Source organism: Procambarus clarkii, chromosome 30 (genome assembly GCF_040958095.1).
Source record: "Procambarus clarkii isolate CNS0578487 chromosome 30, FALCON_Pclarkii_2.0, whole genome shotgun sequence".
Taxonomy (NCBI): Eukaryota; Metazoa; Arthropoda; class Malacostraca; order Decapoda; family Cambaridae; genus Procambarus; species Procambarus clarkii.
Window position 1 is genome coordinate 9109270 of NC_091179.1, and position 15929 is coordinate 9125198.

At 45.3% G+C, this 15929-nt stretch overlaps 1 protein-coding gene across 2 annotated transcripts in view; it reads left to right on the plus strand.

Moving 5' to 3' along the window:
- LOC123765595 (nucleoprotein TPR) overlaps positions 1 to 15929 on the plus strand; it is an 83028-nt gene that overhangs the window by 43538 nt on the left and 23561 nt on the right. For both annotated transcript variants that reach the window (XM_069333859.1, XM_069333858.1), the window contains exons 29-34: positions 7026 to 7109; positions 7410 to 7547; positions 9425 to 9484; positions 9616 to 9761; positions 13537 to 13606; positions 14075 to 14216. In XM_069333859.1, the coding sequence (XP_069189960.1) occupies positions 7026 to 7109; positions 7410 to 7547; positions 9425 to 9484; positions 9616 to 9761; positions 13537 to 13606; positions 14075 to 14216 (640 nt within the window). The remainder of the gene's footprint in view (positions 1 to 7025; positions 7110 to 7409; positions 7548 to 9424; positions 9485 to 9615; positions 9762 to 13536; positions 13607 to 14074; positions 14217 to 15929) is intronic.

Below are 15929 nucleotides of genomic sequence, written 5' to 3' on the forward strand. Positions count from 1 at the left end.
CTGCCTGCATCCGGTTCCTTACCGTCTGTAGGTTCGGGGCGGGGTTTTTGGTGGTGTTGAGACTCGGGCAGTCTCGGGGAATTCCCCTTCCGGGGTAGTGACGGGGGCATTTGGGCCTGTTCCTCCAGCCGTGTTGTATGAGTCTGCCAGTGGGCTCCCTTCCTTAATGTTTTCACGGCTGCCCCGGTTTTCTGGTACGGCCGGGGCTTTGGGGGAACGGCTCGGCCCCGGGGCCTGTCGTGTAGGTTCCCGGGGCTGGGGAAGGGCTGACTTGGGGGGGCCTTGGCCCCGTTAGACCCCGTGGGGGTTTTTATCCCCCCTCTAGGCGGGGCTTGTGGTTACGCGGAGTGGGGTCTTTCCTCCCCACTCGCCGTACGTGCTGTTGGACGTCGGCCCCTCCCCGGGCTCGGTTCCTTGGCCTTTGAGTCGGTTGGTTCCGTCCTGTGGGTGGATGTTTCCTCCCCCCTTTTTGGGACGGTGTTTTTGTCATGTTTCCCCGTTCGATGGGGTTCTGCGTGACTTCTGATCTCGGGTGCGCCTGCGCCTTCGTGTGCCTTCGGGACTAGTGTTGGCTTCTGTGTTCTCGAGGGTATGGGAAGATTTTTCGCTACTTCCCACATTATTGGAACGTCTGTCGGCTCCTCGTACTTGTCGCCCTGTTGGGCTACTTGTCGCCCTGTTGGGCTACTTGTCGCCCTGTTGGGCTACTTGTCGCCCTGTTGGGCTACTTGTCGCCCTGTTGGGCTACTTGTCGCCCTGTTGGGCTACTTGTCGCCCTGTTGGGCTGCTTGTCGCCCTGTTGGGCTGCTTGTTGCCCGGTTGGGCTGCTTGTCGCTCGGTTGGGCTACTTGTCGCCCGGTTGGGCTACTTGTCGCCCGGTTGGGCTACTTGTCGCCCGGTTGGGTTCTTTGCTTCTTTGGCCGGTTTTATTGTTCCTGCTTCCTCTTTTGGCTCCTTTTCTCGTGCAGTAGTCCTGGCTGGCGCCTTCCCGCAGGGAGGGTGTGCGGTTCGGCCAGCGTGTTATGCGCATGCGCCGTGGAGTTTGTTTTGGTCTGGGCGGTGTTTCAGTGCTGGGGTTTTGCGCTCTTTTTTGCTACAGTGCTTCGCCTCTCGTTCGTCTCCCTGGCTGCGGTATGTGCCCCTTCGCGCCGGGGGTGTCCTGGTTCCCAGTTGTGGGGAGGACACCGCGGTTTTCCCTGTGTCATGGGTGTGGACCGCCTCCTTCGCCTCTCCCTGTTCTCCTGCGGGTCCGGCAGGGTCCGGCTCTGGCGTCTTCACCTGGCGGTGCTCCCAAGTTCTTCTGGGCACGGTTGAGTCGTGTCAAGTTCGTGCCACCATTCGCCAGGTGAGTTTTTGCGGTCTGGCGTCTTTTGGCCGGGCGCTGGATGCGGCGGTGTTTATATACCTGTCTTTATTTAGGTATGTCGTACCTAGTAGCCAGAACGCACTTATCAGCCTACTATGCAAGGCCCGATTTGCCTAATAAGCCAAGTTTTCCTGAATTAATATATTTTCTCTAATTTTTTTCTTATGAAATGATAAAGCTACCCATTTCATTACGTATGATGTCAATTTTTTTTTATTGGAGTTAAAATTAACGTAGATATATGACCGAACCTAACCAACCCTACCTAACCTATGTTTATAGGTTAGGTTAGGTTAGGTAGCCGAAAAAGTTAGGTTAGGTTAGGTTAGGTAGGTTAGGTAGTCGAAAAAAAAAAAATTCATGAAAACTTGGCTTATTAGGCAAATTCGGCCTTGCATAGTAGGCTGATAAGTGCGTTCTGGCTACTAGGTACGACAGGTATATTTTTGTACGACTGAGACCGTTCGCACACCAGTGACTGTCCCTATATCACCCCTTCCTGTCCCCCTCATGTGCATGTCCAACCCGTGCTGGAGTCATTCAGGGGACCCTCCTTTTTAATGTTGTGAGGTGTGGGGGGTTGTAGGGTTGGTTCTGTACTCACCTGGTGAGGCTCTTGGCTGTGCTTGCAGGATTTGAGCTCTGGCTCTTGGGTCCCGCCTATCTGGTAGACCTTGCGGGATAGTACCAGTGGAGTGCAGTGGTGCTCTTGGCACTTTTGGGGAACACTGTATTACCATCAGTGGTCTGTGCTTATTACACGACCTACTTGCGAGCATAAGCCTTCTTACTGGTTCGTCCGTGGACTTCCAGGGCGCACTGGCCTGTTTTCGTATGGCAGTTCCGGCCCGTCCTGGTTGTGGGGGTATGTGGGCCGGTGGACTGCTCCTAGCAGCTACCTGGTGGGCCATCCTCTGGCCGGTCTGGCCTGACCTTGGGCCGGGCATCAGGTGTAAAAGAGCTCCCAGTACCTCATCCAGCAGGTATCGAGCGGGGTTTCTCCGCCGTTGGTCGCCTGGTGCAGGTTTCTGGGCCTGCAAGGTTTTTGTCGTGTCTCCGTTGGCCCTGTCTGGGGTCTGCCTGCTCCGTTCTCTGCCTTTGCAGAGGGGAGTTTCTATTTACATGTTGCATGTTGCAGTGGTGCCTGTTGCTGCTGCTGCTGCACGTGTGCATTGGTACCGTGTTTCACGGTGGCGTGTCCTTGTTCCTGTGTCCGGTTGTGGAGTGGCACTTTGCTGCCGTTTTGTGCCTGGGGATTGCGTGCGGTTTTTGTCCCTGCCTGTTTGTCCACCCCTGGTTGTTCTCCTGGTGTGTTTTTTTTTTTTTTTTTTTTTTTTTTTTTTTTTGTGTGTGTGTGCTTCTGCTCTTTCTTCCTGCCTCCTCTGCAGCAGGGATGTTCTGCGTGTGTTCTTAGGCGTTGGTCAGCCTGTGTCCTGTGATGTGCTTCTTTGTCTCGGTCTATTGCAGTTGTTCGTGCCCCTTGGTTCGGGTCCTGTGCTGGCGGCGACCCTTCCGCCTTCTTTGGTTTTCCTAGCTTGCCCTGCCGGTTGTTTTTTTGTTTTTTTTTGGGGGGGGGTTTCTTGCGATGTCTCGCGTCGGACCCGTTGTTTCTGAACTCCTGGCGGGCTTGCATGCTTTGGGGAGTTTTTCTGTTCGGCAGACGTTCCATCTCCTTGTGCCGCCTGGGTTTCGGTGGTCGCGCCCGAGATCTTCTCGCGGCTCCGCCTTTTTCCTGGGCTCGGGGGGGCCTTGTCGGGGCTGCTTATGTTCTGCCTCGTGGTCTCGCCTCCGGTTGGTGGTCGGGTGGCTTCGTGGTAGGTGTCCCACCTGCGTGCTTCTCTTGGCGGCAGTATGGGTATTTTGGCGGTCCTTCCTTTTCCTGTCCCTTCTTAGGTGGTTACTCTTGTTGGCTTGGTTTACTCTCGGCTTGGTTTTCTAGTGGGGGTTGGGGGCCGTCGGCTTGCCACATACTGTCGCCTCTTTTCGTGCGGCGCAGGCGGAGCCGCTTCAGCTTGCTTTCGGTCTTGGTGTTGCTTCTGCACCGTTAGTCAGCTGTCTTGTGCGTCGTTTCACCTCCGGCCTGTTCGTGCGCCGCTTGCACCATCCTGGTCTCTGGTCAGCGTGCTCTGTCTTCTCCTCGGTTGGTAGTGCCCCTTCAGTTCCGGTGTGTTTTTTCGTCGGCTCTTTCCTTTGGGCCTTTGCCTCTGGGGGTCGGTTCACTGAGTTTTCTTGCTCCTTCGGTTTTAGCGTTTTGGTTGTTTGATGGCAGCAGTCTCCATCTTTTCTGGCGCGGGGTGGGGCTGCTGCATTCTGGAGGGGTCCAGGGTTTGTTTGTGCTTCGTTGGTCGGGCCGGGGGTGTGTCGTTTTTGTGTTCAGTGGCGGCCCTCCGCTGTTGTTTGCGTGCCACGGCGTTTGGGTCCGGAGCGCGTTTTGCGTTGATCCGGTTCTGTTCTTCCCGGTTCGCGGGTGATGGTGTCCCGGGTGGTCAGCCGTGTTCTTGCGGCTAAGCTGCCTGTGTTCTTCCCTCATGCCTGTGGCGTTCGTGGCTTCGCTGCTCTCGCTGCCGTCTGGGCGACGTGGCCTTGCAGTCTTTCGGGCATGGATTTTTGGTGTTCGTGCAGGGGCCTTGCTGCTCGTGGTTTTCGTGTTGTTCCCGGGATTTTCGGGGCTGTGGCGCCTTGGGTTGGCGTTTGCTGCCGGTTGTCTCGCCTACTTGGGGGGTGCGTGGTGTCTGCCTCCCGGTTTTGTCCCTTTGACCTTCCTCTGTGGGTAGTTAGCTCCGGGGAGCCGACGGGGCTCCCCCCAGAAAACCAGCGTTGAATGTAATGAAACGCCATTTTCTGGGTGAGACCCAGAGGCTCCCCGGCAACCCTCCCTCCCTCCGGTCGGCGTTTTTCGCGTGTTTTGACATCTAGCCTCAGAACTGATGGGTGGATAGCCGGCGTGGGAGGTCTGGGGCTCCCCCTTCCCCCTCCCGGGGAGGGGGGAGCTGCGCAGACAGTGGCGCGGTGACGTATGACGTCATACTAGTTTCCTTGTTTTCTGTTGAAGAGTTCTAGCCACTAGTTCGGCTTAGGTAGCAATTTTCACCAGAATAGGGGTTTGTTTTGGAATGCTTACCTTTCTGGATGCTTGACCCGGTCGATGGCAGACATAGAATGCTTCCAACCACACGGGGGTTTCTATAGGCCATTGCTCCCCTTGCCTCTCTGAGGGGGCCAGGTTCTGGCTCGTGGTCCCCGGTAGGCCCTAGAACTCCATACACATGACTGATGCCAAAGTCTGACATTAGCATATCAGCCGGTAAAGCTCTGGGGAGCCTCCGGGTCTCACCCAGAAAATGGCGTTTCATTACATTCAACGCTGGTTTTTTCGTTCTAACAAGTTGTACTGATGTGTTGAAGATGGGGTTCATTAGGTATAACTTTGGAAATATAATTATGTATAGATATGTGTATAAATATACACACATGCATTTATTCATACTAATATATATAAGCCGATATACAAACCTTATTATAATTAGACTTAAAATTGGACTTGGCCCACATTTTACCTGAAATATATAATGGTAATCACTTATTTGTAATTGCTTAAAGTTCAATGGCTCCTAGTATGGCCACCCTGCACATTCACACACACTGGATGGTAATGTTGCCAGAAATGGTCCTCCTTTTTTTTACTAAGAATTTAGAAGGAACGTAAGGGACCAGGATTTTTCATCTGCTCAGTTTACGGTGGCCCTTTTGGTCCGGGATTTTTTTTTCGGAAGGTGTTATTTATGCTTTCTTTCCTTTTTGGTTGTTGTGTGGGTGAGCTTCATGCTGTCCTTTGGCACTTTTTTTTTTCCTTTGGGCATGGTGCGTGTTTTGTTCTTTTGCAGCCAGCTCCTTCCTTCCTAGCAAAGAATGAGTTGGTTGGATTCCAGAGGGGTCCTGTGGGGGTGGACGCTGGGTTGGTGGGGATCATACGCCTTGTCCGGTAGCAGATTTACACCGCTGCCTTCAGGACTTTGGTTCTATTTTGGTGGACTCATGGGTTCATCCATTTTCCCTGGTTCCCTGTTTCAGGGCTCGTATTACTCAGGTTGTCCAGTGTTTTTAAAGCTAACCAGCCTGCAGTCTACCCTTGTGCCCATGATGTCCATGTACAGTATATGAGGCTCTGGGGGGCTGGCTTTGGCAATATGTCTTGAGCCGATCGATATTCAGACATAGGGGTTTTGGAGGTTAACCAGGGTCTTAGCTGCCAAGTGTCTTGTTAACACTATTTGATATTATGAACATCCCTAGTTCTCTGCGGCTGTGTTGCATTGGGTTATGTATCACAGGGGTCGGTTTCTCCTTCGACTTGATAACTGCAGTGCTGCTGTCTCCTTGTTCAATAACCCTTTTTGTCCTTCTCTGGGGTTAGGTAACATCAGGTGAGCTGACGGGGGCTCCCAACAGAAAACCAGGGTTTAATATAATGAAACGGCAGTTTCTGGGTGAGCCCGGAGGCTCCCCAACACCATCTCTTCCCCAGGTTGTCGGCGGGTTTTATCTTAATAGAACTGGTCTGGCTTCCTCCTCCTCCAGGCGAGGGGGAGGGAAGTAGGGACTGGTTTCATGAAATTTTGGTGGTTTGTTTTCATTGTGAGGGGAGTTCTCTTGGCAATTTTGAGTCTGCAATTTCAATTCATCTGGGCAGTAGTCTGTTTTGATTCGTCTATCTTTCTGGGTGCCTTTCCTTGGATGGTGGCAAATATGATAAAGATTAATGTAAAGTGTTCATAGGCATTGCTCCCTGCGCCTCTCTGAGGGGGCCAGGTTCTGGCTCGTGGTCCTAGGTAGCCCAATAGAACTTCGTGACTGATGACACCTAGTAGTATGGCACTTATTTAATATGATAGCTTCAGGGAGCTATCATATTAATTACCCAGAGCTTACCCAGAAACTGCCATTTCATTACATTCAATGCTGATTTTCTTTATGCTCTACGAGGTATGAAATCCATAAATCCATACGAGTGCTGCACCTCCTATTATTGGTCTAACCTAAGCCACATAATTTTTGTTTAAAAGTCCTGTGTTAAGTGTCATATATGCTGATCTTATGTTTGCAATGGAGCTCGGTTGGTTTGGACAGGGGGTCCAGTATGAGTTTGTGTGTTTAAGCCGGAGTACTGTACAGTATATTGTAGAAATTTCCAAAACATGATTTGGATTATAGTGAGTGAAAGCATGTTGACTAAACCACACACTAGAAAGTGAAGGGACGAAGACGTTTCGGTCCGTCCTGGACCATTCTCAAGTCGATTGTGAAGGTTTCACTTCAATTGTCGATTCACTTTCTAGTGTGTGGTTTGGTCAACATGTTTCAGCCACGTTATTGTGACTCCTCGTCTGTGAGTGAAAGCATTGTATGGTAGAGCATTTGCTTAAATGAAGGTGTAGATCTTTCCTAAATATTTTTAAGTAGTAAAATGTTCTGTCAATGTCAAGGGAAGTAACACATGATTGCATGAGTTGAATCAATGTTTAATAAATAATAAGAGATTATCCTGTGTTTAATCAAATATATAATTTTTTTAAAATTATGGTTAGAAGACAGCTCTTAATAAATAAATATTAATTTCAAAATTCTGTATACCAGTATTATGTGATCAACATCTTTACAGCTGCTACAGTCCCAGGAGCGTGTTAGGGGGTTGGAGTCGGCATCACAGCAGGCCCAGGCTAGCCACCAACAAGAGATGGGCAATGTATGACTTACAAGGCTTTATTCTCATGTTTTGCATGTTAATATAATTGCTGTCATGATTATCAGCTTAAAAGTTATTTAGTGGGTTCATAATGAACTCAATTAAAATAAACAATTTCTGAATAAGTTATGTTCTTTGCCTAAGCTAAATTGCAGAAAAGTTTACCAGTTATTGTTTTAGAGTTGCAAACAAAAGAATAAATTTATATAATAATCTGAAACGTAATTTGTATCATGTGCTAAGGTGCATATTAAGATCCTGTATATTTTTCTTATGAATGATAATCTGTTTCTAATCCAGATGATAGAAGCTCAAAGACATCAGTTAGAAGTAACAAAAAGAGAAGCAGAAAATCTTGCAGAAAATTTGAAGGAATTGGAGGTTAAATATGCAGAGGCAGTTAAAAAGGCTGACAACTACGAAAAGCAGTCATTGCAGGTAAGATTTTTTTGGTATTACTGTATGAGCTCACTTATCTGGGCTATAGGGGAAGGCCCCCCCCCCCCTCCCCACCAGATGAGCCAGGCGGATGAACAGTAATTCTTACTGGGAAAGTCCAAAAATGAACATATTCATAATTTTTTGTACCAAAATATTAGAGGGGCTTGTCCCAAATTGGGTCCTGGCTTTTGGGTCCTGCCTCTCAACCGTTAGTTTACTGGTGCTTATGTTCCAGAGCTTATTAGGCTTCATGCAAGCTGCTTGCATGCAAGTCACAGCTTTGTATCCTCCTTTGCAGATGACACAAAAATCATAATGAAAATTACCTCTGCTGAAGACATTGAAAAACTACAAGCAGATATTAATGAAGTTTTTGACTGGGCAGCAGAAAAAACATGATGTTTAACTGTGATAAATTCCAGGTACAGTACTCAGGTACAGTAAAAATGAAGACCTTAAACATGACAGAGTACAAAACAATCAACTCTATCTATAGTAGGAAAGCAGCATGTAAAAGATTTGGGAATAATGATGTCTGACAACCTAACGTTTAGGGAGCATAACCAAGCAAATATTGCATCAGCCAGAAAAGTGATAGGATGGATTACGAGAACTTTCAAATCCAGGGATCCCATCACTATGGTTGTACTATTCAAATCACTTTTGCTGTCCCATCCTGAGTACTGCTCAGTACTCACTTCCCTCTTTAGAGCAGGAGAGATTGCTGAAATAGAGGGAGTACAGAGAACATATATGGCATTCATAAACGTGATAAAGCACCTAAATGATTGGGATCGTCTCTAAGCTCTCCAAGTGTACTCACTAGAAAGGAGATGAGTGAGATATAAAATAATATACACATGGAAAATACTGGTGGGCCAGGTCCCAAATCTATACAGTAAAATAACATACTGGAGTGAATGATATGGAAGAAAATAAAAAATAGAACCAGTGAAGAGCAGGGGTGCCATAGGTATTATCAGAGAACACTGTATAAACATCAGAGGTCCACAGTTGATCAATATCCTCCCAGCGAGTATAAGAAATATTGTTGGAACAATCATGGACATTTTCAAGAGAAAACTAGATAGTTTTCTTCAAGAAATGCCAGACCGACCAGACTGTGGTGGATATGTGGGCCTGCGGGCCGCTCCAAGCAACAGCCTATTGGACCAAGCTTCACAAGTCAAGCCTGGCCTTGGGTCGGGTTTGTGGAGTAGAAGAACTCCCAGAACCCCATCAAGCAGGTATCAAGCAGGCTCTGTCGTAAATGTATTTAATGCTATGAATTGAGTTTGTCTTCACCACTTCACTTAACATACTTAATAATTCCAGTAATGTGGAAGAAAGAATGATAGGGGGTGGAGAATGAGGAAAGTACAATACACTCAAGTGGTGTAAACATGTTATTAGAATGCCTGAGAGTCATTAAACTAGATGGTTTCATTTGTAAAATAAGAGAATCCTATAATGAAGGCAAACAACTGGTATCTTTGAAGGACAAAGTGGAACAATGTATGAAAGAAAGGTGGAGGTAGGTTACAAAACTTGAAAGTGAAAAATTGATTTGGTGATAGAGCTCTTTAGAGAAACATCTACAAGATAACGAGGCCCCACGTGGGAGTAAAGCATCAGTGTTTTAGCCTATAAATATAAATATAAATATAAATATATATATATATATATATATATATATATATATATATATATATATATATATATATATATATATATATATATATATATATATATTTATATTTATATTTATATTTATTTATATATTGCATATATAAGAAATATTTAAGCTATGCTAGTTAATTTTACCTCATTATTAGTAACCTGAATCTATAAATGCATCTTGAACATTTTTTCAGCTCCGCAAGATAGCCACTAAATACAAGAAGGCTGCTGAAGGTGGTGCTGCAGCTGCAAGTGTAAGTTTCAGTTCTTTTAGTGGTCTTAGTGTTCCAAAACCAAATTGCATATTAGTTGTGAACCTGAGTACATGGATTGTTTATTATATTGTTCATTGAAATGTTATTGTTAAAATTGCTATATTTTGCAGAGCACTGGAGGTGAGGGTACTGATGGCGAGGCCAGCAGTGGCACTACAGTTGCTGCAAACTCAGAAAAAATAAAAGAATTAGAGGAAACCATTGCTGCACTTCGTCAAAAGGAAGAGACGGTTCAACAGGAAACTGTCAAGTTGCAGTGAGTGTTGTCTTGTTCATCAGGCAGAATTTGGCTTTTGGGGTGGTGATTTACTTTTTTCTCTTCCCCATGAATATCTAATATCAAAATTTAAATTATGCATTGAACTTACCTCACAATCCACTTATACTGTAAAACATAGATCTTTCTAGGGAGAGCCCCGTTGGCTTCCTGGTTATATTATGTACCGATCAATACCATACTATCAGGTGCCATCAGTCACGGAGTTCTTATTCTCCTACTGGGGATCATGGGCCGAACCTGGTACCTTCAGAGACACAAGGAGCGATGGCCTATGAAAGCTTTACATTTAAAGTTTAATCATTCTTACCCCCATCAGGAAAGGACCCAAAATGGTAGGCTAACCAAAACAAACTACTGCATGGTTTAAAAAGTGAGACCATAGCCTCAAAACTGCCAAAAAATAAAAACTCCCCTGACAATAAAAACAACCCCCAAATATACTTGAAACCATTGTTGGCTAGTTTACCCCACCATCAGCTCATGTTTGGGGGGGAGGGAGGCATACCAGGTACCTCACACCAAACTTAGTTCTTGCTGATGTGTGCCTGGATGTTGTCATCAGGCACTCTGGCTCCTGTCGGCTTCGTCAGCTAAGTGGTGGCTTAGGGCCTTTGAGACAGTGTGGTCTGGTTGGATTCTGTAGCCCACTTGCATTTTATGGAGCCCAATTGCATTCCAGCTGTTTCTGTTTGCTACTCTGTTCGCTAATTCTGAGTCGTTGTAGCTCATTTAGGCTCTTGGGGAGCCCAATTGTGGTGCCAACTATTTACATTCGCAGCTTCGGATCTTTTCTTTATTTCTTTAATTAATTATTTCTATACTAGAAGTATGTTGGGTTTGTGGGTATCCATAACATTGGTGTGCTCTATTCTTGCAATCCCTGGTCTGAGGCTTAGGTTCACACTGGGTCATCCCCTTTGCTCCCTGTGGAGGGGAGGGGGCTCTCACTCAGCCCTGCTCCTGGTTCTACCTCCCTTGGGGGTGTTGGGGCAGGTCCCCTCTCTTTGCCTTGTTGGGTGGTCTGGGTGTAGTTGGCTTCGGATGTGGTCTCTGCGGCCTTGTTCCTTGCTGTGTTCTGCCCCTTTTCTGGTCCTGTTTTGGGTCTTTTCAATTTTCTCTGGACATCCTTCTGGGGTTCGTTTCGTGGTGGGGCAACTTGTTTTCTGTTTTGGTAGGGTTGGTGCCTTGTATTTTACATGTCTGTCTTGTGTTGTGGTGACCCTTTTTTGTTGATCAACTTTTGGAGGTTGGCCCACCTCGTCGGCTGGCTGGTGTGGGCTCTCAACCAGTCTGTTGTCTGCTAACTGGGGATTTGGGTTCTGTCCCCAGCTCATCAGGTTTGAGTTTCAGGTTGAAGCCCCGGTTGAGATTCGCTCTGGGGTCGGGCCTGGTTGGGGCTCACTTAGGGTTTCCAGTCGGCTTTGCTTCCCTGCCACCTGTTTCCTTGCTCTAACTGTGGCTTCGCTCTTCTGTGTTGAGGGAGGGACCATAGGTTGTTTGATCAGGGTCTTTTTCCTTCCCCTTCTCGTTTTCCCATTGGGCAGGATTTGGCTTTGGTGGGTCGGGTTCCTTTGGGGCTATTCCTTCCCCACTTGCGATTTCTGGGTATGAATTCTGTTTTGTCGCCTCTTCTCTTTGTATTTTCAGGGTTAGTTTAGTGGCTCTTCGTCTCTTTGGAACGGGTCGCTTTGGGCTCGTCTGCTGAGTTCTCGGGGTTTGCGTCTATGATGTGTCCTACGTCCTGGCCAATGGTCCTTCCCCGTTTCTTCCTCCCATGATTTGGGCCCACTTAGCCAATCCCTGGCTTTGCCGGATGTTTGGGCACCCAGACGTCAACTCGTCATGTCAGTATGGTTTCGTTGTTGCCATTCGCGGCACCGTTCTCCAATTCCAAGGCTTTGCGGTGGTGCTTTCGTATGAATTGGTCATGATACCATAGCAGGTAAAGTATCAGGTATGATGTGGGTTCCTGCTCCTTTTTCCCGATCTGGCTGTTGCTCATGGGAGCTGGTACAGCTGGAGTCATACAGAGGGAGTGTGTTCTTCTAGCGTCATGATAACCAATCCTGCCTGATTCAAGTACTGTACTGCTTGCTTGGTGGTCCAACCTCGGTTGTTTACTTTCGGCGCCACCTTCTCTTTATGGCGATCAGGTGGCTTGTTAAAGGTGTGTCACCTGCAGTTCTCCTGGCAACAGTTTGGACTTTTGGCAGTGTTTTTGTCATTTTCTATCCTTTCCTCCTTCAGTTTTGGCAGGTTGATCTGTCCTTTTATTATGGCTGTTCTTGGTTGGCATCTTTTGTAAAATGATGTTGCCTTCTTCTCGTTCAGCATTGGCAAAGCCGGTGCTTCTTGCATTCTGGGTTACCAAGTCCTGACTGTTTTGCATGCTTCTCGCACCTAGTTTCACCTCCAGCCTGCTCATGCGCTGCCTGAGCCTGCCTGGTCTCTGGCCGGGTTCCTTCTTTCCTCTCTTCTGCTCGTTTTACAGTGACCTCCCCCTCCAGTCTGGGATTGTCTTTTGATAACAATGTTGCTTCTTTGGCTGTTGGGGGGGTGGTTGGCTTCTTGCTTTCCTGTCGTCGGGGTTTTTGTTCGGTTGCAGCCATCTCTCTCTTCTCTGGTGAAGAATGTGTTGACTGGCTTCCGAAGGGATCCTCTGGTTGTGGATACTTGCTTAGTTTGGCTGGGGGTACATAGCACACTGTCCAGTGGCAGCTTTACACCATTACCTTCGCATCGTCAGTTCTGCTTCGGTGAACACTTTTTTTTAATTAATCCAGTTTTCCCGGGTTTCCTGTTCCAGGGCTTGTGTGTCTCGGGTCGTTTGCAGTGTCATTCAGTCAAGCCAGCCTGCGGTCTACCCTCTTGCTCATGTAAAGTTTTCGTAGGCTCTTTGCTCCATAAGGGTACCAGGTTCTGGCTCGTGATCCCCAGTAGGCCAAAAAAAAAAATGATAGTATGTATGAAAGTTGGCATTTCATTTCATTCAATGCTGATTTTATGGTAACCTAATTAAATTTAGCATTAATTATATAATTATTAGAACATTTTATTTTGACTATGAAACATTTATATTGCTCATTCTGAGCTATTTTCCTTAGATGCTTACTAAGTAAGGCAGAGCTCACTGAATGAGCAGTTATACATGTTCATGGAATTCAGGATAGATTTACATTCAGCACTGGTGCTGCATCTACCTTGTCGAACTTCCCAGTCATATCTTACTGCTGCAAGGGACGAACTGGAGTCATCAAATTTGTTGTATTTTAATAAGGCTGTGATAGAGCTTCAGTTTCAAAACCTTGCACTGTAAAGTGTTTTAAATTTTGTGGCAGTTGGGTGAAGTTGCCAGGGGAAAATCCTGTGGTTTGATACAAATGCTTCTTGGCATTCCATACCATGCCAAGTAGGGATTGGGAAGACTTTTGAGTGAGCGAACTTTATGTAGTTACTCTGGGGTGGCTTAAGCTTTTTCCCTTTGCCTCCAAAGCACTCGTAGTTAGTGTAGTATAGAATGAATTAGGGATATTTGAGAAGATCCTCCACCACACCGGTGCAGATTGTCACCTTGCCCTAACTGTCATGTGGTACGTATCTAAAGGGACTTTCAGTGAGCCTGATGAGTGTGTCATGCTCAGACATTATCTTCACATATTCACTTAAAACCTGTTCTTTAACCCTTCCCCCTCCTAACCTCCTTACCCCCTGATTTCACATATTAAGTAATGTATTCATGTTTGTTTTGCAGGCAGGAGATTACCGCATTAAAGCAGTCCCTAACAAACAAGGAAGCGGAGAATAATATGGTAAAGTCACAGGTAAACACTGCACCATTAGCAACTACATGAAAAATTGATGGTTGTTTTTGCAAGGTGTCTTCTTGTAACATGGGTAAATGGGAAAGGGATGATGAAGTTTGGGACTTTATATTTTTTTAGGGAAATATTCAATGGCAGTATAGAGCAGACAGTCTGTAATTGGGCCTCATAAAATACACATTGTAATAAGAAGCATCACTTTAAGGTTCAGCTATTGTGAAATAAACATCTTTAAAATACTGCAGTAAAACAGGAACACAACAGGGAAATACTGTATACTAATTCAAGTTTTTATCGTGATGGTGTGCTAAAGCATTTTTAATTGCCTCTTTCTTCCTGTTGTTACTACATTTATGTCAAGTTATAGCTATATCATGTGTTACAAAGGCTTCATTACTCATTATAATAAAGACATAGAAACATCCTCGGGTAGCAAAATATGTAAGCTCCAATCCAATATTATTTCAGACCCAGCAGAAGGATGGAGAAATGGGAAAGCTTCGTCTTGAGCTTGAGGGAAAGACAAGGGAGCTACAGGTTGCACAAAACCTAGCCACCCAGCTGAAGCAGAATGTTTCCAAACAAATTGCAGACATCACCAAGAGATTAGGTACTGAATATTTGTTTAATGATTTTATTTATTTTTAATATTAAGACTAGGAATTATTATGAATGGTGCTGATATTCCTAATGAAACTGCAAGCTAAGAGCTGCTATCCTTCATCAGGTCATCTGAAGCCTGACCTTAGGAACCTGTTTATATGATGAGTTTATTATTAGTTTAAGTTAGGAATATAACTATGTAAAATTCTAAGCTACAATCACGTTAGTTATTAGATGAAACTGGAACAGTGTAGCAGAGCCTTCATATAGTCAGTTGACTTGATTTAATGAGTAAACACGTTCCAAATGTGAGTTAGCCTAGGAATGAATGATTGCTGATTGGGCTGTGTTCTGTAGAATTAAGTACTTGAATTGCCGAGTGCCTTGTAATATAGTTGCCAACTTGTGGTTGTTCATGCAATTGGGCCAGGTGGGGAACCTTAAGAACATTGGCCTTATATTTAACAGTAAATATGCCTACATCTCTCTGATGTTGAAGGATCTGAGGTACTTACCAATCCAAACGTGGCTGTTTTTGGTCATACAAGAATCAAGTAATATTTTTTGCTATATACTATTACATCATATATGCTATATACATCTTCATTCCCAAGATGTCATCATTTTCACTGAAAAGTAGGTTTTGCTATTCATTTGTGTACCTGTCCCAGTTGCTGTATAATGCTGTGTTACCATCATCATCATCACTTGTGTTTTCTAAGCTACAAATATAACCTACCATTGCTTTCCTCGCATAGATATTGCTGCATCTCATTAATGATTTTTTGTCTGAATCAGCATAAACCTGAGCTTCAGTGATGAGGTGTAGTAGATCTTTGAAGTAGACATTCTGTAACAAATGCCCAAGCACACTACCTTATGGTTTGCTGGCACCTATTGTATGGTTTTCAGATTCTTTGCCATTGAGGACTATCCTTTTTAAGTCTGTTCTTGAAGGTAGTCTCTTAATACCTGCAAGATGGTGCTCGAGATATGCACTGCCTGAAACTTTCTTAGTCGTCCAAGGTGCCATACCCAGCCAAAGGCACCTGCCGTATTCAAAGCAATAAAACAAATTCACCGCCAAAATATTTTCACAGACCTTGCCACCTTGCACAATAATATCTGATCTTAACGCTATGGATCCTAAAGAACAAGCCACTAAACATGGGGTTGGCTAATATGTGAAAAAACATTTACCTAAATTAAACAAAAATTAAAAGCCAAAGAATACTGACATACAATAATACCATGCACTGTTATGTCATATTTTGATGCTAGATGGTTTCCCAAGGAATAAGCCACTGAACATTTGGTTCAGTGGCCAAATACTGAACCTCGGGTGGTCTGGCATTTGGCAAGTACATTGCAAGTTTGAGCACTGACATTTTGGTTAATATCTTTATATTGCATCATTAGACTACATTGTGATATCATTTTATAGATGAAGGTCTCCTCTTTCTATTAATACAATTTACGATTTCAGAGGTTTTATATTACTGTAATTGTATTTGTATATACAATTTGAACATAACCTTTCTTAAGTGGCCGAGTACAGGTAACACTACCCTATAGTCTATAAAGAGAGGGCAGGGGCACAAATAAGACAAATTTGGATGATTTTTTGTATGTTTGAGAATAAGGTATTTTATAGAATTTTATAATTTTTTATTGTGGTGCAGGGGGCAGAATGGTATGGATGTATATTTTAAGAGTATTT